Source organism: Idiotropiscis lumnitzeri, chromosome 8, assembly GCF_059441095.1.
Source record: "Idiotropiscis lumnitzeri isolate Australia: NSW breed Sydney's pygmy pipehorse chromosome 8, RoL_Ilum_1.0, whole genome shotgun sequence".
In the NCBI taxonomy this organism is placed as follows: Eukaryota; Metazoa; Chordata; class Actinopteri; order Syngnathiformes; family Syngnathidae; genus Idiotropiscis; species Idiotropiscis lumnitzeri.
In genome coordinates this window covers 13,220,629-13,246,870 of record NC_142398.1, presented here as the reverse complement: position 1 = coordinate 13,246,870, position 26,242 = coordinate 13,220,629, and the positions used below count along the sequence as shown (strand labels likewise).

Below are 26,242 nucleotides of genomic sequence, written 5' to 3'. Positions count from 1 at the left end.
GAAAAATAATTTCACTTTCCTAATTAGCAATAAATCACACAAGGTTTAACAGAACACAAAATATTCTTAAGGGCAGCCTGAATGTTGTGAATGAACATGTTTTGAGCATCCATCTCCGCACTGCTGAGTACAGTTAAACATTTTTTTATGGAGCCCATTAAAAAAATAAATAAATAAATAAAATAACCTAGTCACCTTTTTATGCTCTTCCTGAAATGCTGGATGCTGTTTGGCGGCAGTCAATTCAACGCATCCCACGTCACAACAAGCAGCAGTTTGGCAGACTATGAAGAATTCTTCATAAACGAGAATTCAAGATGTTTAATGCCATTCACAGTTGAAGTTTACTGTTAAACTAAACATAAAACAACCACATACCTTTGCCTCTAGCCTCCCACAGAGTGACTGTGGCAGCCATATTGGAGGGGGCATACAAGAGCACACAGGTTCATGTTGGTGTTGTTTTATGTAGCCACCGAGCTAGCCTACATTCAGTCAGGGTGTTCGTGCAGGTTGAGGAGGATCCAAACGCAGGGAAGTGAGGCAGGAGTAAAATAATGGAAGGGAAACAAAAAGGAAAACAGTACAAAACAAACACTAGCCACAAAAAACAGGCTTGGTAACAGCCGTCAAAAACAGGACAGGAGGGCTTGCCATGGATGCTGACAAGGACATCAGAGCAGGACAATGAACTGACCGCAAACAGGGAACTAAATACAAACAAATTAACGAGACAACGAGGAACAACTGGACAAGACGCTAAGTGTTGGATGCCGCTGATTGGTTAGCACTCGGGCTCAGGTAAATGAACATAGGTGGACACAAGGCAAAACAGGAACACAAGGAACAGAAGGCAAAACATGAAACTAAAGTCAAAAACCTCATTTATGGGCTGATATTTGTGCCACGAGAAACTGAATCTGAATATCATGGATTTGAATGTGAATTGCTTCACTTCAATATTTGCAGTTACAAAAAAAGTACAGAGAATCCATAAATGTTTAATTCTGTTTTTCTTTTTCTAATAATTTGTCTCCTTAATAATTTGTCTCCTAAATGACTCAATTAACTTTTTTTGTAAGGAAAACAGAAAACAAGAGCGGTTTTCTTTTCAAAATAATAGTAGAAAAAAAAATTTGCATTAAATTAAAATTGGCATTTTAAAATTTGCAGCAAATGTAATGACATGCTATATTTGGATATTTAATTGTAATTTTAAAAAAAATTTGAAAAATATGTTTATTTATATATAGTCAGCTCATGAAGTTCACTATGAGAGCATGTTTCCTGCTGCTTCATTGAAATCCTTGTTTCCCGCTCAGACGTGGCGAAAGAGCCACACGCACACACGCAACCTTTTTTTGTTTGTTTGTCTGTTTTTTAGTGGTTGTGGTCTAAACACAGTGGTAAAAGCGTAGAAGGACATCACCAATGACAAACTTTGATGTGGTCCAGATCACCAGGCCTCACCTATCTGCGTCCTACTCGGTAGCCAACAGGCAGCCTGGTGGGCTTGCGGCTTGGCATCCAGACAGAAAGGCTGGCAGGCTTAGCCCGGGGTACCTTCTCCAGCAACGCCAACTCTGGCCAGCTGGTCCAGACTCGCACCACACACTGGGCATGTAGCACCGCATCAGTGGGGAGGCAGAAGCAAAGCCGTGGTCCAGACACCCTGACGCCCAGAACCTGACACCTCCAGCAAGAAAGCACCGCTGGGGGAATGTAGGTGACAAAATGGCGTCTGGCGAATGACTGAACATGACATTAATATTACTGCTGCTCCACCGTAACAATTCCTTGACTGAGTGCAAGCTGGACCGCTGTTTACTTTCACTTCCCCATGCCAGACCCAAGGGTTGATCTCCTAAATCTGGTCCAGTCTACTGGGTCGATTTAGAAGCAACAGAGTCCCCTAGTGGATGAAAGAAGTCTGCCCCTTCGCCATCAGCATCATGCTCACCTTTATAGATCAAGACTCACATTTTGCATCCGAAAGAAATCTCACGACACACAACCAAACAAAAATGTATTATGGTGTGATTTCTCTATAACTTCATAAAAATATACGTTAATGACATCATAGAATAAAAAGTAAAAGTAAAAGTTTTTTTGTCACAAATTGTATCAGTTAAATTTTGCAACTCCTTCCGGTGTGCCAACTTTGGCCACTTGGGGGCAGTATAAGTCGAATACACACGCTGTTCATGGAGACTCATCTCGGCTCAGCTCCTCGCTGAGGATAAAGGATATATGACAGTGGGTACAGTGGTGTCTTGAGACACAAGTTGCATTAGTTCTGTGACCATAGCCTGTACCTTCAAAAAAATTGTATCTCAAATGACATTGTTTTATATACAAAAGAAATTAACCCAACCTTGGATGAAAAGAACCAGAACCTGAACTACCCACCTTACCCTACCTTTTTTTGTGTGCCATTACGCTAAAACATAAAATGTAATCAAATGGGCGATAAATCCTAACTCCACCTTGACAGCACTGATATGATGTGCCCCCCCCCCCACACACACACACACATCACACACTCCACCCAGCAAGTTGCATGTGTGACAGTTAAAAGGCGCTCACAGAGCAGGCAGCTTGAGTGTGCTGTTTTAAAGCGCTAACTAGGCCACTTAGCACCCCATGACGCTGATCTGATCCCCGAGGCGGCGGACTTGGCACCAGGCCCTCCTAATTTTTTTTTTTGCTCCTTGCGTTCTCGTTCACCATGGGAACCAGGCCATACTTAATGACGCAGGAGTGCTCTGCGAAAAAAAAAAAAAAAGACGCCAGACATCTGTCGCGCTAAGTGGTGCGCTTTCTTGTTTGCACCTTGTTTGTTCCACCGATAAGCACCCTCTCAATTTTTTTTACGATTTTTTTTTTTTTTTTTTGGTGAGAAGAGAGACAAAAGGGATGACTGGTCACACACACATGATTTTTCTGTGTAAAGTTGACTGAGGGGAATAAAGAAAAAAAAGGGGGTAGTGAGTACAAAACAAGTGGCCCCTAATTCCTCATCTATAAGACCTGAGCAAATATTTGACCCATCAATCTTGAAAAATATAGCCATCAACCCAAAATGCTAATCACATGCTAATGCAATCAGGGGGAGCTCAATGCCCCCCCCCCCAGTAGCGCGAATGAGCGCTTTCACTTTCGCCGAGAGCCCCACGTGAATGCAAATGGCCGCCTAAGCATGCGTTTCGACGGCGTGCCAAAGCTACGTAAAGAGCCCCCTTCTTTTGACGCTCCTCTGGGAGTCCATGTCGGCATGTGCGGGATGAGTTCACTTTACCAAGCCCAGGTGCCAGGCTATAAATGAATAATAGGTTTTATGGGAGCACATAATCAAGCGCACCCTCCGGTTTGGAGCGCATCTGTGGTGAATGATGCTCAAATTCCCACAACTCCACTGAAAGAAAGATTGGCCATGAGAAGAGGTGCTTCCTATACATAATTCAAGGGGAGCATGCTGAAACAATTATGTTTGCTTACTGCTAAGTACCCGAGCCCAATAGCGCACTCGCTCTCACTTGGAAGTACGATGTGCTAAAAGTGTGCAGAATGAGGCTTTTTAATAAAACATCGGAGCTGAGAACTTGCATGCAGGAGTGGTTGGCTACAAAGTGGGGGTGGAGGCTACAACAACAAACCCCTCTTTATGTTCTCACTAGAGCTTTGCATACAAACGAAATTGCATTTTTAATTCCGTGTTGGCAGGAAAATAAGAGGCAAAGAGCGGGTTGAACAATCTCTTTTGTTTTTTAATGGATCACAATATTCCCCTTTGGATACGTCAAAGGTTGCCTGAACGGAGACACACGTCCGCTGTGAACTGTCTGGAAAGTAAACGACAACATCACGTTGTCAACGTTTAGCTTGAATAAGCCTCGTGAGTCCTCTGAACAAGGCGTTCAGACTTTATACAGTCAATTACTAAAACATACATGGCATCTGGCACAAAAATTAGGTTCAAAGGCACAATTAAACGGGATCCTACACAATCTATGGATCCATCCATTATCTGAGCCGCTTCGTCTCACGAGGGTTGCGGGTGCGCTGGAGACTTGCCGAGCTGTCTTCGCGCGGTAGGCAGGGTACACCCTGGACTGGTTCGCATGGCACACAAAGACAAACGACGCACACTCACAATTTAGAGCTTCCAATCAACCTACCATGCATATTTTTGGAATGTGGGAGGAAACCCAAGTACCCGGCGAAAACCCACGTAGGGAGAACATTTAAAATCCATATTGGAAGGCCGGAGCCGGAATAGAAGCCTTCACCTCTGTACTGTGAGGCCATGGTGCTCACCAGTTGTACCATCTGAGCCACTTCTCCTCACGAGGGAATCCAACAGACAAGTTAAAATAAATATCTGTAAAAAGATGAATAAACTGTAGATATTTTTAATTATTGTTATTATATCATAGTAAAATGTTCATTATATTATTTTGTTGGATACCTCATTATTAATATCATTGTATTAAAGGAGAAGGCATGCCCCAAAAATTTCTTGACAATTTGTCCTACACATGCAGGCCCACTAGTTAAAACATGATATTATGATTAATATTGCGTTTGTCGAATATGAGTTTGGCAGTAAAATCCATCTGTTTTTGTCCATTTCAGGGGGCGGCCATTTTGACACTTTCGAGCGACAGAAACTGATTTGAAAAACTGTTAGGTCAAAAATAACCCAGTTTGGGTCAAATAAGGGCTGACACCTTTTTGGGTTATTCATTTAGCCTAAAAATGAATGAATGAATAACCCACAAAACAACCAAATTATTGGGGTTAAATAAGTTTGTGGCTTTTTTTTGTACAAAAACAACCCAATTTTGGGGGGTTTGCAGAAAACAACCACACTGATAGTTATATCAGTGTTAAATGTTAAATTGAGGGTTAAATTTGTGTTCCTTCAACCCAATACTGAATAACCCATCATTTCTTTAGGTTGTTTTGTGGGTTATTCATTTTGACCCAACTTTTGAGGTAAAACGAATACCCAAAAATTTATATTGGTCCCATTGTGACCCATTTGTGGGGGCGCATGGTGAGCTAGTAGTTTGCACCCGTGCCTCAATGTTCCACTCAATTTGAAAACCATGCATGATAGGTTCATTGGAGACTCTCAACTTGTCCATAGATGTGGACATGAGTGTCAATGCTTGTTTGTCCAAATGCGCCCTGTGATTGGTGATATGACAATGAGAATTTAGGAGAATCCAAACTGTACCATGTTAATTCTGCCCTTTAAAGCGCTCACAAGTGTGGAGAAGCCTCCTCGGCGTTCTTCTCCTCGCGACCCGTCTCGCACTTGCACTCCTCCACCAGCATCACTCGCCGCTGGTGCACCTCGGCGCCGCACTGCAGGGGCACGGTGACGGCGTGGGTCTTGGAGGGGGCGCATCGAGAGCAGGGAGGGCGCTGGCCGGACCCCTTCCCGGCCGGGTCCACCTCGGTCGGGACGAACAGCGAGCTGCACTGGCCAAAACACAGCTTGTTGTGTACCGTCACTACGCTGCAGCCCTCTGCTGTCACACGCTAAGGGGGTCGGGTGAGGGGTGGTGGGGGGGGGGGACAAATAGATCCAACTCAGTATTATCGGGTTAAGAAAATATCGAAAGCTATGCATGAAAAGTCAATATCAGATCTATGGACATGAAGCCCCACAACTGTCAATCATGGCCAATGCACTGCATCCGCCCACAGCAAAGAGCAGCCCATTCATCGTACGGCGTTTTAATTCCATTTTAATATAGATTTCCTCTACTCATTACTGTACTGTCAACATCATGCACAATTACAACCCAAAAATTCATTGCAGATGTTCAGACGAGACTGGAATTCTTTTATTTTAGTTCTGTGTAATCACTTTCTGCTAATAAAAACACAAATATACGTTTGATCCTCTTCATACTGTTGAAATCTTTGGATACTGTCTTCAAATTTAGGCACCATTATGCAAATACTTAAACACCAAGGTTGCAACAGAATGAATTACTTGAACATTTTGCAGTCAGGCGGAGCATAAAAGGAGGGAAAGAAATATTCATATATATAATATATATCTATATATAAATATATATTAGTTTTTTCTATTTCCATTATATCCAATGGGAAAAATAAACGATTGTGTGAATTAGATGTTACCTGAATGAAAGGAACAGCAGCGCACGTCTGTTTGGCGTCCTTCAGGTTAGCGGGTAAAGACACAGCGACCTTGTTCCCCTTATCTATGGCCTTCTGCCACATATGCAGGCCTTGTCTCTTCTTGTGCTCCATCTCAACTGGTCTTTCAGCCTGCAGGCGGCGTAGCAAGCTCGTAGGGGCCTTCAGGCTTGGGCCAGGCCGCCCGTGGGACAGGAAGGCGGGGAAAGATGGTCTAGAGCTTCGGGCCTGGCCTGCCCTTCCGAAGAGCCCGGATTGGGTCAGAGTGCGCGGGTCCAGCTGCAGCACTCTCACGAGGCCGCGGACAGGCTCACCGGGTCCACCGCCAGAGGACTCAAAGTCTTTTGACACTTTGCGGATGTGCTCCAAAGTGTTGCGAGGGAACGGGAAAGATGCTGCCAAAGCAGACGAAAAGACCACGATGATGAGCTGCAACATCGTGACGCTAAAACAGATTAATTCACATAAATCTATACGGGTCAAATAAAACTAGAAACAAAATGGGAGCATAAGAGAAAAAGGGTTTGGTTCAAGGTACCCAGATGGTGACCTTGCTGTCAGTGCTGAGGCAAAGTGATGGAAGCAGTGCTTTTATACACAATGGTGGCTCTCACCTGCTCTTTAAAGTAAGGAAGGTGTCACAATTCCCGCAGAGCAGCCGATGTCACTCCGAGCTTCAAAAGGCAGGTCGCATATATTTGCCTGACTACAATTACAGCAAATAATAGCCAGACAAATTAAGAGCTCTATGTTTTAATACATTTGAATCAAGGAGGTTTTTAATGGATGAAAGTTGGCCGGTGAGGCATACAGAATGATACACAGCCTTTCATTGACCTCTCGTATACGATCAAGAGTAAAAATGTGTCGGTTCATTTTTTGCCACAATTTAAAATCTTTTTTTTTTAACAAAAGAAATATGCAGGATATACACACGATGATACAGTACTTCATATTGACAAAATTGTTTAGCTGCTAGTCATCACTTTTGACAGCCTAACTCAATTCAGTTCTGATATACTTGTGTACATTTTTTACAGCACCCTTGGAGAATTTAACTTCAATTTTGTTGTACCTGTTAGAATCGAAATGACGTCAGTTTTAGTTTTATTCTTAGAATTAGAAAAAAAAAGCACACCCTCGTTGATAGAGATTTGAATTTTTTTTTAATCTGGTTGTTATATTTTGCTATACCATTTAGAGCAGTGGTTCTCAACATGTTATACTAAATACACCTTAAAAAAAAACTTCTCTCCAACTAACACCATCATGACCAACATTAAATCACAATGGCATAGTAAGACTAATTTCTCATAAAAATAAAAACAAGGCAGAAGCTTTATTCCATCAAGTATTATGTAATGTAATATTATTGTAAGTCAGAGTAACATTTTGCACAGTGTGAACATTAACACTCCACTTAGTTATAAGAAAAAAAACTGCAAAGTAACAATGACTTGAAACACAAGTTCAAAAATGAAAAGAAAGAGTTCTAAAAGTGTGAATGAAACTGTATTGTACTTCCAAGTTAAACACAGCTAATCTGGGCATTTCTTTTTTTTTTTTTGAAGAACACGGCCTTAAAAAAATGAAACATTATTTTAATATTCTATTTTAATATATTATTAGACTTCAGTATATAATAATTAAGTCTTTATGGTATTTTTGTTTTTGGTGGATATAAAAAAAATTACAACTGTGGTTTTAATCTAACATGTTGATCTTTTTTATTATTTATTACATCTCCTTATATTTTACAATGATTATTTTTCAGAATCAATATTCATTTTGGAGTCGACGTCAGGGATCACGACAGAACACAAATATAAAAATCCTATAACAGTGTAATAACACTAGTCAAAAGCAAATTTAAATGAGAGATGGTTTTATGGCTTCATTTTTTTTTTTAACCTATAAAAGCTTGCACTATATGGAATTTGCCATGCGTTGTAATTTATAGCTATGTCGTTTCTGGAAAAAAAAAATCCACATTGCTAATCCTAACCCGTAATTCATAAATATGACAATGCAAATTTGCTCTATTGAAAAAAAATATTTCATATAGAACATATAGATTTCTATATTTTAGATAGAAATGTTTACTAGCACTCTCAAGTCTTTGTTGAAAATGTGGGAAAGCCAAACTCTGAATGTGAGAGGCCCGATTGTAAAGTAACGGGCCTTAACGTTCGGCGTCACGGCTCGTCCGGTGTTCTCACGCCCTGAGGGCTGTAAAGCCATAATGACTTTATGTGACAGTCAAGTCACCTCCTGCTCATTGAATCCCACAAGAGCAAGAACAAGTGCTGACATGAGCTCTCATCATTATTCCACTTCAGTATGCTCCACCCGCCGTGACCTGATCACACGTCCAACCATCAAAGTTCCAATAGTGGCACTGTTTGACTTTCTCATGGAGGTCTACAAGTGTTAAAAGAGAGACCACAGGCCTCCCAGAACCAGAACGTGCCACACGTTAGTGTGGACATTTGAACATAAGGAATGTCAGAAAGACATTTGTTTTTCAAACGCTTAACAACATTGTGCCCACTAGAGGGCACTGCAAACAAATGTTCAAAATGGTTGAAATTGTGGCTTGACAAACATAATCATGAGCATTTATATATATATATATTTTTTTTTTAAAAAGGTCTTTCTTTATTACAGCCCTTGTAGTTTGCTAAGATGCAAAACGGCACTGTATCATTGTGGAAGTGTTTTCTAATATCCCACTCTTATATCCTCTAAACGGAAATATTACAAAACCAAGAAACATTTTTGGGGGGTCTTTTAGTACCGTTTTTTTAACCATATATGTAATTTTAATTGTCCTCATTTATTTACGAATGAGTAGAGATGTATTATTTAATTTCATTTTTTGAGTGTGCAATAGATATTTAAAAAAAACAGTTTATTTCATTTTGAATCATAGTTTTGCTGCATTTGGATGGATTTTATTAAGCATTTGGAGTCATGTAGTGTGCACGGAATGTAAGAATCAGGCAAGAATATGCAGAAATATCCCCTTCAAAAATATTGAAAGACAAGACAAGCCCCCTGTAGGTGTTCTCGATAGGTAGTCAGACAGACAGAACTGCTGGCAGAGTATGGCTTGGGAAGCAGTCCCCTGTACTGTCGTCACAGTGATGTGAAGCTAAATAAGTTTGAGGAAACACACTGATAGGAGTTGGGACATCACTGCTGATTCTTGTCTAGAGTCTGTATGCATTGATGAACGGAATGGCTTATATGCAGTACAGATGTCATTTCTTAAATTTGTGGGCCGCACTAAAATCATCCCGTTACCTTTGTTTAAATTGAACCCTTTCTTAAATTTTGTCACCCCCGAGTCAAAAATGGGCATCTGGAGGGCTGGACCATTCCGCCCTTGTACTGGACTGTCCAGCTCTTTTAATAATAATAAAACAAAAGAACAAGAGTCAATGTGTGAACTGAACATGAATGTCCACCTTTATTTCCTCTAGTGATTAAATATACAAAAATAAACTCATCATATTAGCAATGATGTATGTGCAAGTGACATTTTTGTTGTTGTTTTAGATTATTTTTACATTACAGGCTTGATGATTCCAGCTCCTGACAGCCATTGAAACATAAATAAATCCATCAATCACTGAGACACTCATGAACCAGGACAGAAAAGCTCCACTGGCTGCTGATTTTGATAACGTGCCGTTAACAGTCTTTGTCGGTTTTGACTAAACCACCTTTTCTCATTGGGAACAGCTGATAAGTTAAATGATCATCTGTCTTTGTAAAATAAAAAGTGCTCATCATGCTTTGGTACCAATATCCTTGTAGAGAACCATTGAAACCACCATGGCAGCAATCTGCAAACAAGAGCAAAAACGGTGGAATGGAGAAGGTCATATTTAGTGTGTATTTAAAATATAATTATAAAAGTAATGAAATATTTTATTCACATATATTTTGAATGTATTATTTGTAATTAAAATAGTTATAATTAAATGACAAATTATTTAATAGGATAACAATAGAATAAACAGGTTCAATGTATTTAATAAATAAAATGTGCATTTTGTATTTTTTTTTTATTATTTGCAAACAAGAATTAACCAATCATTTCTTCAGTTTGAGTTTAGCCTGGGTTGTTGGTGGAAGTTAGGGAAAGTCTTCGTCGTGTGTGCATATACACTTGGATGTGTTTTTTTTTTCTAATCCAAATCAAATGTAAGCCTTTTATTTCTTAGGGGTATGTTGTAAAATGAGTTTGACACAAAATTACATATTTGAATACACTTTGTGATATATTTACAGTTTAAACTATTAACATAGACAATTTTAAACATTTTGGGAAACGCTCAGACCCATCAATAGTGGGGAAAGAAAAAAAAAATTGCCAATTCTTTAATAAAACTGTTAAATATATTTTATCATATTATTTACAAAATTTTATTGAAGTAAATAAACGAATGCCAAATAAAAAAATATGTACATAAAATTTTAAGAAAAATAGGAGAATTAATAAAATAATTAATATTTCGTTGCTGTCCTGTGAAAATCATTTTCTTACATTTTCACAGTAATGCGATGTCTGTAATGCGGAAACACCATTAACATGAAAATAAAAAATAAATAAAAAGTGGGGAAAAAAATGAACAAAAGTGTTTTTCACAGGACAGTGACAAATTATAAAATAAAATATTATATGTAAATTCTCGGTTGGCCACATGTGACTGGCGGGCCGTTCTTTTCCCACCTGTGCGCTATTAGAATAGAACAAATGTTTTTTTTTTCTTAATACCTCAAGAGCAGCGATTCCGAGAGCCACGCCCGCAACGATGGCAGAATTTTCCTCAATGAACTCCAGTAGCTTGTCGAAGCAGCCGTCTACCAGCTGGCGAAGAGATAACACGTTCAAGCAACCCCAGTGACAAATAATGCGACAAACTGCCAACAAGTGGTTTCCAAAGCACCTGCAGATCTGCAGCGAGTTGCGCTGACGATTGACTGCATGTTTCACCGGCTAACGTCCCGTTGCAACACTGGGATGGATAAATGTCTCCATTTTGGGTTTGGAAAGGGGAGCCATTGAAATCAGTGTAGTTCCTGTATCCGCAGCACTGGAACTGTGAAGACAGCATTCATAGACAATATCAAGCTGCGGAATAGCAGTTATGTGACGTAATGAAAAACATACTTTTCGGGTATCTATTCTTCACTTTTTAATTCAAATTCCTGCGAACATTCACTTTTGCTGTACGACATTTCTATATTTTTACTCCAAAATATTTCCCTTTAGCCACTGGCGACACTTGGCAACAATCATTACTTGTTACCACAAAATCAACTCATGTTTGTTTGTTGATGTAATGCTGAAACCGCCGAGAACTAGATTAGAAAAATCTTAAGAGCACATTTATATAAGACTGACTATATAATGATGTAAACAAGATGGTGGTCGTACCCCTTCCATGGTCGCGTTCCACAGCGATGTCAGGCTCTCGTCAGTTCCGTATTTGGTGGCGAGGCTTTTTTGGACTTCGTCTTCGAGACTGTCAAAGACCTGGCCCGCCTGACGATGGTGGAAAAGTTCTCAAAACATCTTCCACGCACCTCAAGCTTGTCAATGGGATGTACTTACCAAATCCTTGAAAACGAGCAGCACCACGGCACCGGCGACCTCAATGAGGAATATGATCAGCACGATACTGAAGAACTGAGGGAGGAGAATGGAAGTGAAATTCAATTGACAATCATGAGTGTGATATTTTCCTCTTTCTATCTCCTACAGATTGTCTCAGAATTGGACTTAATACAGGTTTACGTGCACATAGAACATTGTCATGTCTAATTTGCTTCCTTGTGTCTTCTCAGTTAATTTGTTTTGGTTTACATCATCCCTCAAGCACCAGGAAGTAGCCTGTAAAACCAGGGGTGGGAAAACATTTTGAGGGTTCTAAAATTTGAGAGAGGGGCCGAACTAAGAGCAGATGGATGGAGTGTTCTGGTAACCTCACCTCATCGGAGAAAAAAAAAAAAACATTTCATTTTGAATTAAAAGTGAACAAAAGCATTACAACAATATATGTCTTTGAAAAACCACAGTATTTAGAAAATAAAACAATAATGTTTATTCATTTAATTTTTTTTTTCAAATTCAGCGGGCCAGATCAAAACGTCTAACAGGCCACTTGTGGTCCCCGGGCCGTAGTTTGCCCACGCCTGCTGTAAACTAACAAATGAACCAACAAAAAAAATAAATAACTAAGGTATACCATTGTTTTTGACTTTTGTGACAGAATTTCACTTCCCTTTTAGTATTCCCTTCGATCCATAAAAATATGGTATACTGTAGTCTTATCTGTTAATTTGCAATTGCTTAAATCCTTTTTCATGAACTCGGACGTAACCTGCTAGCTACACATGACCAACGAAAATATTGCAAGCTAGGTTTTTTTTTTTTAGGCTTAGTTCCAGAATTTCTTTGATTCCTTTCACAGTTTGAGTAAATATGGAACTGTTCCTTTCAATCCATAATATCAATGGTACAGTTCCATCTGTTATTTGTAATGTTTAAGTCATCCTCCATGAACCAGGAAGTAGCCTAATTTTGTTGCCGATCATATGACAGTTACTGTTTCCCGCAGAGAGCCATTATGACTGCAAAACCATTCAAATGTTTAACTAGTTTTGAAGTCAGATGTCAAAAATAACAGCTTGTTCAACTATTACTCAAGTTATCAAGAGATATTTAGACATTTTGGGAGCCACCTCGGACACTTAGCAACAATTATGGATGTACCAGATTTGCTCCTGTGGGCCACATAAAATAAAGTGGCGGGCCGGATATGGCCCCTAGGCCTCGAGTTTGACACTTGTGATCTAACAAATGGAGCAGAACACAAACATATGGCACTCTAAGATTGCTTAACAAGTTTGTTAAATGATTTCTTTTCTTTTCAACACTCCTTTTGACCTCCAATAATAATTTTAAAAAAAACGGAACAATTGGTTAATCTGTTAATTATTAAATTCAACCTTCAAGAATGGCAAAGTAGCCTGTTAACTCACAAACGTGTCAAACTTTTTTCAGAAAAATTTGCAAAACAACTTTAAACACAAGCTCGAATCAAACTGACAATGTTGCCGGATATAATTCCATTTAGCAGGAGTCACTTAATAAATGGATTGTGGATGCTCACCGTCAGCAACATGCACCTGCTCTCCTTGATGGCGCCACAGCAGCCCAGGAAACCGATGACCAGCAGCACGGCGCCCACACCAATGAGCAGGTACCCCACGTTGGCCACCTGGGACACTTCTGGCGGAAGGGATTCCACGCCATCCAGTATTCCCATGAGAGAATTGGTGTCCACCTTCACCCAAATGCCGACTCCCAAGACGGCAGCACCTGCTGCCTGAAAAGCCAGGAGGCCCCGATGAGTCAAAAAAATACAATCGGCACGAGCATGTTGCTTTGCGTGAATTCAACTTAAACCAGGGGTGCCCAAGTCCAGTCCTCGAGATGTGTTGGAGGATGAAAAATATGTAAAACAGGCTGGATAGGGGCTCTCTGGGAGCAGACTTGGGCTCCTCTGACTTAAACGGTAACGTGGGATTGGTCATTTTTTCACGAGGCAGATTTGAATTGCTGTGTTAAAAATTACGCTAACTCCAGCGATCATTAGCTCAGTAGAGTTTAGCTACTTTGTGGTGTCATTTCTTATTTAGTATTTTTTTGCGCACACATTCCCAAAAAATGAAGAAAAACATTTGATCAGTTATGGGAAATGCAGGCTCAGTAAAAACCCTGCCACAGTTTGACTTTAGCCACAGGTGCATCACCACAACCGGCAGGTAAAAGAGCTTGCAAACAATAACCTTAACCTTTTGGGGTAAATCTGGTGGCGCAACCCAACAAACATTTTTTTGGCATCACTGTTAGTGGCAGTCAATGACCTCCCAGCCAATCGGAAGCCACCTGGCCACTCCCTCAGGAAATCGTCATGAAAAGAATTATCATCAACTTACAAAGATGGTGCCATTGAAGATGAACATCATCAGTTTGAGAAAACTCGTGCAACACATCTTGGCGGATGTTTTCTCACTGTTGGGGGGAGCACAAAAATGAAAGCTGTCAGTGGTGATGAACGGGCACTTAGTTGTAAGTCTAAAAAGTGACTTTTGGTGATGCGTGGGATCACTGAAATAATTCAAATAACACCAGGACACATTTTTAAAGGCATTTATAAAATATTTTTAAAGATAGGTGACAAAATACGAAACAACATTCCCATTTGTTGTCATACTTGGACTGTAACAAGTTTGTTAGTCCGTCAGGAAGTGATTAAACTCAATCAATAGTAGTATGGCGCCCATCTGTACAGCAACATGAGGAAGCATCGACATTGGCCACATTTGCTTTAGTTAAACATTAACCAGCCAAAGTAGCAGACACTTTGACTACAGCAACATTTGCATTCTGATGTGGAGCGGGGCTTCAAATTCTTGTGGATATTCATTTCACCTCATCATACCGTACATAAAACAGTGATAATGAAGACAGAAAACACGAGATTTAAATGGAAGTCTCTTGCAGTGCAATGGGCGACCAAATGTAATTGGAATCAAGTTCAAGTTCAATTTTATTTAACTTCTTAGTATAATTTTCCCATATTTAGCCAATATGTTCATCTTTAAACTGCAGAATATTACGGTAACTTGCAATTACCCCTTGGTTAATGGCCCTTCACTTGTATAGCGCTTTTCCCACCTCTTAGCCCAGTGCTTCTCAATTATTTTATGTTACGCCCCCCCCCAGCAAGAAGAAAACAATTTACGCGCCCACCCCACCACCCATTCTCCGCCGCAACTATAAAGAATAGCATTTTTGTTGCATAACAAACATACACTGCAGAGTTAATACTAGCTGCGCACATTAGGCAATGAGAGTGCCACCGCCAACTACTGGAGGGGATGTGCAATTACACTTTGTTGTAGTGCGGCGGAAAAAAGCATGTTCCCCAGGGTCACACCAGCCCCCAGGGGGGCACACCCCACTATTCAAGAAGCACATGGAACATTCAGTATCTTTTTTGAGGTTGTACTTGGTGTAAAATGTTTAAGAAAAACTGTCTGAGAGCATGACCAAGCACATCAGTCACATGTGTGGCATCTCATCCCCAACCTTGAACCTTTGCACGCATTATTACAAAATCGATTTTATTATCCCGTGATATGATTAATAATTAAGACATCAAAGGCGTGGAGTTTTTATTCCACTCAGGAGTACTTGTGGAGATAAAAGATGCCCCCATAAAAGTTGATAAAAACACGTTGCCATGTAAGCAAGCTTTTCTGATTATGTGGGTATACTTTCTTCACGAGGCTTCCGATAACGTGTGTCATTAATGACGGATGACAGGCAGTGGTCGCAGCACAGGTAGGACAGTGATGTCATAAAACACACCTTGTGCCTGACCTTACACACCTTTGTTAGCCTCTGTTCCCGGCATAACAAATTTTATAGTTATCTTCTTTTCTTCTTTATTGCCACTTTAACTGGCATTGACATCAGCCACCTACTTGGCAAATTTGTTCCCAAAGACGCAATAAAATATTTTTTCCATGTCGTCAGCATCGGAATTCATTTGAAGGCAGCAGAACTGGGAAAAGAAGATCTGCTACTAGAAGCACACACAAAATACTTCTTTTTTTTAAATATTTTGATTTTTTTTATTCTGGGGGGGAAAAATATATAATTTCTCATGAAATATTTTCAAATTAATACAATGATGTAAAAGTTGTATTTTCTTGTGAATGTGAAAAATATTACATAATTTTTTTATTTTTTTTTCCAAGAAATGGTCATGCTACAAAAAACATGGTAATATTATGAGGGGAGACAAAAAGAGTAAAGTCATAATATAAAGAAAAAAAACAATCTTTCCATGATAGTAAAAATATTGTGACAGTCATGTTACAAGAATAATTTTAGTATTATCTGATCAAGTTACAAGTTTACATAAAAAGTCGATTTTTTAGAAGGATGTGAACAATAAAGTGTCACGAGAAATAAGTTGTAATATTACAAGAATAAAGCCGAATTTATTCAATAACGTATTACGAGAATAAAGTCAGTTTTAAGAATAAAGTCACAATTTTACAGTAAAGCCGTAATATTACAAAAATCGAATGGAAATGAATAAAACCGTTGTGTTTCGAGAATGAAATCAATGTTACAAAGGTGAAGCCGAAACATTTCGAGAAATCACAAGATCATGTCTTAATATTATAATGAAAAAAAAGTAAACTTTTTAAAGTTCTGACGGAATGAGAATAAAATTGTAATATTACATGTTTTTCTAACCGCTATCATGTGACATTATCCCTGCTGCTCAGAACTGCTAAGGGAGATTTGAATTGTATCCAGAGACGACCATGACATTCCGTGATGCGTGACTCCATTCATTTATTTATTTATTTTGAGTAAACCTCAGTGAGATCAATAAATTAGTATGAAAGGTTAATTTATTTCACTCGTTCATTTTAGAAAAGTGACACTTTTCATTCAATGTTTTCAGAATTTCCATATAAAATATCATTTAATTTCTTCCGTAATCTTAAAAATGAGCAGGTGAATTTGGGGAGTATATTTGCTGCAATCATCAAAAGTAAATGTAATCATTTACTCTGTGGTGCGAATCTACAGCGAAAATTTTACTTTTTGAATTGGAGTACTAAAATGACAGATATCCTATTGTCTTGAGTTGCACCTGTATTTCATCACCAGTCAATAAAAACAAGCACATTATACGGATTTTTGTCCAAAAATTCTGAATATATTATATTTGAAATGAAAGAATAAAGCATAGTTTATCCAATATCTTGGTACATTAAAAGAAAAAGCTCAAAATTTGGATTTGTACCTTTTTTTTTTAAAGAACAGTTCGCCAATTTAATATATATATATATATATATATATATATATATATGTATATATGTATTTTTTATTTTTTTAGCGAACATAACAGAAAGTGACGTCAAAATAATATAACAGAGATCATACCTGTGCGTAGTGACTGTGTGGCTCAATCAGGAGTGTGTGCACCAAAAAGTTTGCGCGTGTTCCTTTATCTTCTCTTCGGTTTCACACACACATACAGATGGGGGAGGAGAAGTGAGTTCATGCCCTGCACGTCACTGACTCTATTTTTTGGGGCCTGGCAGATAAGGAACAGTTCCTGGTGGGCAAAGTCCCTTCAGACATGGCAACATTTACGACGCAACCACAAGCCTTTGATGCACAGTGAAAATAGAAATATTGACTTACCCATTAAAGATTTCTTATCTGGAGCACGTCAACTGGGTCACTTCAAATTGGAGGCCAATAAAATAAACACGGTACAGTACACAAGATATTCCATAATATTCTGAAATAAGGTCAATATAAATCTATATTGGATTCATAAAATAAGGATAATGTTGGACCTACTTTTTTGGGAGGTGAAATCTAAAGAAAAAGGTATGTCATTTTGATAGTACCCACTAGAATAATGTTCAACAAAAACAAAAAAATATATATTAAGTCATTTTATTCCAAAATATAACAGCGGAAATACACCAAAGCACCCTTAAACTTCCCCAGTTTGAAGGCAGAAATAAAATTAAAATATGGCAAAAGAAATATTGTCTTTCCATTGACCATTTTTTGACAAAAAAAAAAAAAACAGCCATTCCAAAACAATGACAGTACATCAGCAAAGAGCCCCCTAGTACCTTGACGTCACCGTTTTGCAAGTTCCGAAAACAGTCACAAGGTGGCAGCATGACACAAGTACTGTGATCCTCACTGCTCTCAGGTTTGGTCTGTGTGTTTTGCCTGCAACAGGTGCCTGATTCCACACACACACAAAGTGATAAAGAAGTGGCAAGGTCAAAGGCACGGGTTTGCTAAGCACTTCTTTGGTATTTCAGCGTAACAGTCACATTTAAATAAGGCCAGAGGAAGGATAGGTGGATAAGCATAGAAATGTGTGTGTGCGCGAGTGTGTTGGCCATCAGCATGCGCAGCCCCCCTGGATGCCGCGGGGGGTGTCCTTCAGGCCAGCTCCATTGTGACTGGCCGACGGAGAGGCGTCACTGGTAACGTTGTTCATCTTGTCGCAGATCACGTCGACCAACTTGTCAAAAACCTGCTTCACGTTGATGCATTCTTTGGCACTGGCCTCAAAGAACTCAAAGCCTACGAGGGGTGTGAGAAAGTAAAGGAACAGACAAAACGCATTAGGATTTTGAGACAGAACCCCGCGATGAGACATAACATGGGTTCGCCCTAGAGCTTTCTTTACAGAACTTTGCAAAATTGTTATTTAAGAATTCCCGTTTTCAATTCAGGATTAAAATTTTCTGGACGATGGCTGTACAGCTTTGCAGTTTTTGTTCAGAGAAAACAATAATTTAGTCGCAGGTGAGTAAGCATCGGTCAGAAAATTTGTCACCCCCCCCCTGTTTTCTTGCACTGACCTAGCTCTGTTGCGAGTCTCTGAGCATCTTCGGTGGGGACCTGCCTGTCTTCCTCCAAGTCCAACTTATTACCAACCAGCACCACCTGTGCGTTATCCCACGAGTACGTCTTGATTTGCGTTCCCCTGAGAAACAAAAATATGTGCTTTTGTTTGTGGCGTTAAGACCTTGATCACACGAACTGAGAGCTGATTACCAGTCTTGTACTGCCACAAAGGACTCGTGACTTGTGATGTCGTATATGAGGAGGAAACCCATCGCTCCTCTGTAGTAAGCGGTGGTGATGGTGCGGTAGCGCTCCTGACCCGCTGTGTCCTGGAAGCACAAAAAGCACCGAACAGGAATCATCGGTACAATAAAGGAACATGCAACTTTAATCCATTCAATCTTTCTAGGACTCATCCTCATTAGTGTCACGATTAAGTTGGAGCCGATCCCATTTGACTTTGTGTGACAGGCAAGTGCATACGCTGGTACAGTCAGGGAATTGTGGAAATTTCCTTTTTCTTGAACAATCACGCCATGTTTTTGTGGTTCAATAAAAAAAAAAAAATTATGATAATACAGAAAATTGTATGTCGAGGTTGTTAGGGTTTATGCCACCTCATGTCTATCAATGTGTGTATTATTTTCACTAAATAATAGAAATTCCCACAAGGATGATGGCAAGCAAAGGAAAAACTGACTCAGTAACCTGGGCAATCCCCACACGGAAAAGTGAATGATTGACTTTGGGCACAACTTGTAAACCCCTCCAAACAGGAGACAGTGTTGCGCCACCCAAAGCGCACCAGGATGCAATCTGCTCTTTTTTTTTTAAGATAAGTTGCGAACGTGTACTGTTTGTCTTCTTTATGTGTAGTCTGCAAGGGAACTTGAATCATCACATAACACTTCACACGGCGGCACAGCAGCAGACATAAACTGATGAATTTAATATGCAGTTCTATTATGAAAAGTAACGCTAATGATGCAGAGCAGAATGTAACAAAAATGAGTGGTTTCAGTGGTCCCGTGGAAGCCATTGTAGCAGAATTTGATCATTGCTTCGGATGTGCGCAGAGTGCTTACTAGCAGAATACATTCCAACGAGGAGGGAGGCGGGGTGAGGATGTATTGCTTTCATCTCGCAGGAGTGCTGTGAGTGAGCCGAGTCTTGTCCTGGTGGGTGTCGGGCTGCATCGTAAGCACAGTCGGCCCCCGCCCGCTCAAAGCCATGCATATTTCATGAAGTGTACTGTCTGGGGAGCGTGTTAAACATCAACTTGCATTAACGCCGCAGCGTGAGAAATGACTTGATGCCACATGCACGGCAAGCCGGGCGGAGGCCAAACCGGGCTGAGGGTGGGAGGAGCGTGCGACAATGGTCTCCAAGCCTCCGGGCTGCACGCTAGAACCTTTTAACCTCAGCTTTTATTGGCTCAAGTCAATTTACAGCACTGGCATTTAAGAAGCTATACTTTTTTTTTTTTTTTCCCTAACAATTTTCTTGATTTATTATCTGTCAAACGTGTTTTCCCTGTGGTGTTATTTGTTTTATCCACTACTAGAAACAAGACCAACTCTGCAGCCCATATTGTTGGCTTGAATTGTCCCAAATTTTTTCCCAAACGACACTTCTGCTGGAAGCTAACAATTCATCTTTTACTTCAGTTCTTAAACAAAAGATGATGGTATTTTGCTCCCATTTCTTTTCTTATATTCACATTTCTGATGAATATGAGCGAGTATGTGAACCACACTGAAATACTACAAGCAATATTTAAGTAAAAGAAATGGTGACTAACAGTTGAGAGATGCTAGTCCGTGTCCTGATGACTGCCGCGGTGCCATTGAGCACTACTTGAAAATGAAGATATTTTTCTTTATTTTCAAACAGGAAATTTTTTCTGCATCGTTTCTTAATGGTAATAATTATAAGACATTATAGCGGACACATTTCAAAATTTTCGGAAAGATTTATGTATATTTATTGTAATTACAATGTATTGTAGTCATTGTATTAATGTACTGTAATTTATGTTTAACGTTTTCAACTTTTTTTTTCTTAAAAAAAGTTACATTTTCCTCATAATTTTACCACTTGCTTCTCGTGACTCGACAACTTTGGTGTGGAATTTTGAATATTTCTCTTCATTCTCATGATTTCAAATCTTCATTCAAACTTTATTGATACCGTATGGTATTACAAAAAAAATAAATAAATAAACCCACTATGCTAACTTGTTATAGCAACATTAAAAAAAAAAAGGGGGGGGGGGTAGCTGTTGAGTGCCAATGGTGGTGAGAGCAACGACTTACTGCAGTATTCTTGTGACATGAAATATCAAAAAGGCCTTTATGAAGCATCTTCCAATGAGGTGATTTTTTTTTTTTTTTTTAATTGTGCATGTCAGGAGGTTTGCAAACTGTGGAGCTGAGACCTATTTTTAATATTTTTCATTCAGAGAAAAAGTTTAATATATATTAGTGGTAGTCCACAATTTGAGCCTGAATGTGGTAAAAATGTGCGTTTATAGAAATCTTGTTTTAAAAAAATGATTGGAAAGAAAAACTGGTGTTAAGTAAAAACCACATTATGTATCAGCATGTATTGTTTATTTTGCTTTTCTGTCCTTAAATGCACCATATTTCGTCTTTTGTAATGTTGTATTTTTATTGCATTTCATTGCCAATAGAGTGAAATGCCAGCATGCGTCTTCACAGTGCACTAGGGAGCTCTCGTACGGTGTGAAGTCAACAGTATGTTGCTCCGGGTTTCTTTTAAATATTCATATAGAGGTCATAACTTCAGTAAAGCTCCAGGGGTGTGAACACAAAGATTAGAAAGTGTAAAGAGCAATAAAAATACATAAATAACACTTTAAGTGTTATGCGTGCAGCCATTCGAGCAGCCTAAGTATCTTTCCAGGGCCACAAAAATAAAATTACATTAATTCATAACATAATTACTAACACATTGCATGTAAAAGTTGGTGTATTAACACAACTATTTTCGTCTGATTTCCAACTTATATAATATACACAATTAGGGATATTAGCCTTTTGATTGAAATTCCAGGATGAGCCTAAAAGGCAGCCTTTGTAGATTAACTTCATTTGCAGCGGTTTCCGATAGTGGGTGGATGGAGTGTTGACACTAAATCTAGAGCGCCTCTGCTGGTAGCAGACGAGTGGTGCATTCCACTTTGCATTAAGCGCTTCAATCGATTCCCCACAACTAACAAACTGGTTGACAGATGACTTCAACAACATGAAGGTAGTACAGAGACCATGTGGTGAGACACAGGTCTAAGGTTTGAATCTCATGAATAGCTGTTAGTGACCTGTGATTGGCTGGCGATCAGTCCAGGGGGTACCTCACGCCCAGTTATCCACAACCATTATGAGGACAAGCTCGATAGAAAATGAATTGATTGTATGGATTGTCATCGTGAGCATCGCAAGTTCACAGGGTTTATTTCCTTGGTGTCAAAGTGCATTTATGCCCTTGGGCGCTTCTTTTGGACTTTTTCCGTTCTGGATCGGAATTTTGTTTTCTTTTGTTTCCTCTTTTAAAAAATATTATAAAGCTTATTATTGTTGAATTGTACAGTCTTCCCTAGCAGTCTGTTTGCAGTTAAGGGTAGGGCACTGGGTTTTCACACTCAGCACCATCTGAGAGCAGACTTATTTGAATGGAATGTGCAAGGAAACACTGTCTGCCAGTCTTTAGTTGTTGGCGTTCCCTCAGAGCAAACTTCCCTCTGTCAGCCAAAAGAGAATCACTAGGGTTTAGAAGCTTTTTAGCGCTGGAAGTGATAAGACTTTTTAGGACTGAACTTTGCATGCTCCTGCTGTTAGGGATCAGATATCCAGAATTTCGCTTTGTCTCGCAATAGAATTTGACGTAGACGCTCACGTAATCCAGTTTTCAACAAAAATAACATGAACAATCGGAGTTGGTAGCTACATGCAAACATCATAATATGCTGTTACGCCTCACCCAGATCTGCAACTTGATGCGCTTGTCATTCCTGTAGATGGTCTTGACTTTAAAGTCGATGCCCACCGTGCTGACAAAGGCTGACGTGAACGAGTCATCCGTGTAGCGGAACAGAAAGGACGTCTTCCCCACGCTGCTGTTGCCGATGATCAGCAGCTTGAACATGTAGTCGAAGTTCTGGTCGGCCGCGTCCCTCTCCTCTTTGGCTGATGCCATCTGTCAAAGTGGGAGACGAAGAGGAAAGGCACTGGTCAGGGAAAGCAGCAACGCTCATCAGGATGCAGATGAAGGATGTGCGACGTGGCCTGTAGCAAGTGTCAGTACAAACATGTTATCACAAGTTGTGTTTGCTTGGAAAGCAGTTGCTAGTCCTCCTCCTATTCAGAGCGGCACTGGGTCATCATTTCCTTGGCAGACAATTGAAAATGTCATTTATCTCATGTCATTTGCTCATTATTCCTAATTTATTTGGATTGGGTAGCATGAAATGCGCTGTATAAATAAAATTGTATTGTATTGTCAAGATAAGACAAGAAAAGGGAAGATGACTGTTTATCATCACCACGTCTACACTGTATTCAGATGGCATAAAATTACACGGTAATTGCTTAAAAAAAATAATGGTTGATAAGTAGTTGTCCAGGGATGTTGACATTAATTTTTAGCAAAAATCAAGAGACTGATGACATAAAACAAATCGTCGTATCAATAATGTCATACGGTTGAATTATATTTTCTTTGAGATAATGGCAAATAAAAACTAATTTCGATCTGGCGCTGATGCACGTTAAATGACCAATTACACATGAGAAAAAAAAATCAATCATGTTGAATTCATGGCAAAAATCATGTAGAAAAAAAAAACCAAGTAGGCCTATATGCTGGTTGCAAAAAATGCACACATCTTAAAACTAATATAAAATCAAAAATTAGTCCTTTTGGAAAAGTCTGTCAGCAAGGGCATCTCTAGCGTTCAGTGTGTCCCCTTCAGGGAACTCCACTTTATATTCAGTTGGATTTAGGTCTGGGTTCTGTCTTTGTCGTGCCCAAATTTTTACTTGTCTTCTGGTGAAGTCTTTTTTTGTGTTTGTTTTGGTTACGTTGGGCTCATTGTGATTTAAAAAATTGAAATTTTTCTTCGGCTTCATCTTTAAAGCAGATGTTTGGTTTGGTACAATAATGACTGTTGATGAATTACTCTACCTTGACCAGTTTTGGTGCATCTCTTAATTGTTGCAGGTATATTATTTAATAGGGTGGAACAATGATTGAATTCAATTTGATGTCATGTAGTAGAGTTTACTTTTAAAATTGAAAGGCTGCAATTTTGAAGAATTGTTTTCCCAGTCAGTTGGTATATATAATAATATAATATAATATAATAATAATATAATATAATGCACACAGTCATTCATCTGATGATAATTTGTCTGCTGGAACTAATTACCTAAACAGAGCAACTATTCGCATCTCTTTCTGCTTGGGAGCTGTGGTCCCGGCCGAGGGAGTTTGAAAAGGCCCATGAAGTCATAGTAAAGGATCTCAGCCGCTCGGCAATTCAAGTTAACACTCACCCGTCAGAAATCCGTCCCCCGGGTAATAGCTGAGTAAATGGTAAATGGAAGTGTTGCTTTAAAAACACTCCATCTTGGCTTGTCACAGCACAGCCATGAATCACAACCTGGCCCGCGCCCCGCCCACCCTGACTCCCTCCATCCCTCTCTATCCGTCACCCGAGACTCCTGTTGGTCATTTCTCAACGCAGCCTCCAAACTTATGGCGCCGGTCGATGCTGAGCCCTGTGCGGCTCATCCATCATCACCCACTCGTTCATCTTCAGCCATTCACCGTCTCCCAGCATCATCAGGATGCTGAAGCCAGCATTCGTCCTCACGTCCATCCACCCACCTCTCTCTCTTTCTCACTCTCTATCTATCTATCTCTCTGGGGTCCTGATCAGCATTACTGCTCCCACCAACATAAAGAAGGTCTGGCTCAGCAACACACACAAAACACATGCATGTTGCTACACAATATTAAGTTGTACAAAGTGGCGGGATAAAACAGAAAAAGGAGAGGATTTAGATGAGGGATGTAAAACTTGGTTCTATCACGGGTCATGCCGTAGTTAAGGTTGCCCTAAGGGGGCCGGTTACTACGGTGAAATCACTTCAGTCTGTAAATGGAAAATCACGGTTTTAAATTCATGATTTGGTTTACATTGGGTACAGTCAGGAAACAAAAAAAAATATGTTCATGTTTTGTATCAAGAAGAGAAGCTATAATGACACTCAAAGTGAAGCAGCAGCCACTAATATCCAGTCTTTTTTTTTTAAGGAAAGTAACATCAAAATGTTATCATTCTTTTAGGATGGATGCTAACAAACGCAAGAGTAAGTTTCAACAGTGTGAATTATTATTCAATGAAAGCTCTCATTGCAACATTTATTTATTACTTTGGCTCCATGGGGAGAGCCTGGTTAAAGTGTTTTAAAGCAAGTGGAAGTTGTGTTTGAATTGCGCTAGCTTTTTAAAACTGCCACTTGCCAACCAGAAGCTGAGATGCACTGTTTGTTTACAGACTAGGTGTGTGGCTAGGACGAGCAGGACAGGTCCACTTCTTGTCCCTTACTTAATTATAGTATGTTCAGTGTGGGTTATTTGCATGTTATGGCTAGTTTTGAAAAGAAGTCGAGGAAAACGTGTGCATTTTTTTACAGGCCACATACAATGATGTGGAGTGCTGCAACGGCCCGCAGGCCTTGAGTTGGTAACTAATAATTAAGACAGTGAGATTTTGACATGTGTGCGAGCGTGTTCGCGTGTGTACTAGTGACAAGCCTGCAGGTCACGTGGGGTAACACTTGTTGACGATTAATGCAATTTGTCCGCGCGCACATTTTGAGTTGATACGTACGCATGCGACATCATGAGCAGGTTTCATGTTTAACACACGTTTTTTTTTGTTTGTTTGTTTGTTCGTTCTTTAGCCCGCCGTCGGTACCTTGGCTGAGTTCGCTCCCTCTGTCCCACGTCGTCCTCCACCTCCAGCTACTGTGGGATCAGTGTGCGACGCTCCTGGATCCGAGCATGTGCTCACTGCTGGGACGTTCATCGTGCGTAGCTGTCAAGTCTGCGCTCGTGAAGACAGGGCGCTTCCGGTCTTTACTTTCGGAGTAAGACTGCGACTGAATTGAGAAGAAATTGTAAAAACGTCAGCGAGCAATTAGTGTAGGTAAGCGTACTATGAAACACAAATAGAATGATGGAGAAACATAATTCGGTGTTCTCTTGCAATGACTTCAAAACTAAACATTTTATAATAGTTTTAACAAAGACACACGTAGAAAAAATATTTTAGGCATTGTAAGATAGGATTTGGTTATGGTTCACTTTAATTCATTAATAAATCCGTGAACATGTCTGTACATCCTATACTGCTCTTAAAATTAACTAATATTGCTTAGTATTGTTTTGTTTCCCCAATCATGAATGGTTATTCGTCCATGTGTGCCCTGTGTATACTCTTCCTTCTGTCCCAAGACAGCTGGGATACGATCCCGCAATATG

General features: G+C 39.7%; 4 protein-coding genes across 6 annotated transcripts in view; all 4 read right to left on the bottom strand.

Annotated features, from left to right (window-relative positions):
* nfixa (nuclear factor I/Xa) overlaps window positions 1-668 on the bottom strand; it is a 165,954-nt gene extending 165,286 nt beyond the window's left edge. For all 3 annotated transcript variants that reach the window (XM_088301962.1, XM_088301964.1, XM_088301968.1), the window contains exons 1-2: window positions 379-668; window positions 196-296 (exon numbers count right to left, since the gene is read on the bottom strand). In XM_088301962.1, the coding sequence (XP_088158088.1) occupies window positions 196-296; window positions 379-418 (141 nt within the window). In that variant the 5' untranslated portion in view covers window positions 419-668. The remainder of the gene's footprint in view (window positions 1-195; window positions 297-378) is intronic.
* Window positions 669-5,268: 4,600 nt separating this feature from the next.
* dand5 (DAN domain family, member 5) lies at window positions 5,269-6,615 on the bottom strand. Its single transcript, XM_088302395.1, has 2 exons — window positions 6,160-6,615; window positions 5,269-5,550 (listed from the first exon to the last, which is right to left on the bottom strand). Exons 1-2 carry the CDS (start codon window positions 6,613-6,615, stop codon window positions 5,269-5,271), a joined length of 738 nt encoding a protein of 245 aa, XP_088158521.1.
* A 3,002-nt stretch (window positions 6,616-9,617) lies between these two features.
* LOC148332245 (tetraspanin-1-like) lies at window positions 9,618-17,613 on the bottom strand. Its single transcript, XM_088302643.1, has 8 exons — window positions 17,231-17,613; window positions 14,194-14,269; window positions 13,365-13,580; window positions 11,804-11,878; window positions 11,627-11,734; window positions 11,136-11,288; window positions 10,964-11,056; window positions 9,618-10,028 (listed from the first exon to the last, which is right to left on the bottom strand). The coding sequence occupies exons 2-8, from the start codon at window positions 14,248-14,250 to the stop codon at window positions 9,972-9,974; spliced, it is 759 nt and encodes a 252-aa protein (XP_088158769.1). The 5' UTR covers window positions 14,251-14,269; window positions 17,231-17,613; the 3' UTR covers window positions 9,618-9,971.
* A 128-nt stretch (window positions 17,614-17,741) lies between these two features.
* On the bottom strand, window positions 17,742-25,843 carry rab3da (RAB3D, member RAS oncogene family, a). Its single transcript, XM_088302644.1, has 5 exons — window positions 25,677-25,843; window positions 22,673-22,888; window positions 18,884-19,002; window positions 18,688-18,812; window positions 17,742-18,406 (listed from the first exon to the last, which is right to left on the bottom strand). The coding sequence occupies exons 1-5, from the start codon at window positions 25,785-25,787 to the stop codon at window positions 18,222-18,224; spliced, it is 756 nt and encodes a 251-aa protein (XP_088158770.1). The 5' UTR covers window positions 25,788-25,843; the 3' UTR covers window positions 17,742-18,221.
* Window positions 25,844-26,242: the final 399 nt, after the last annotated feature.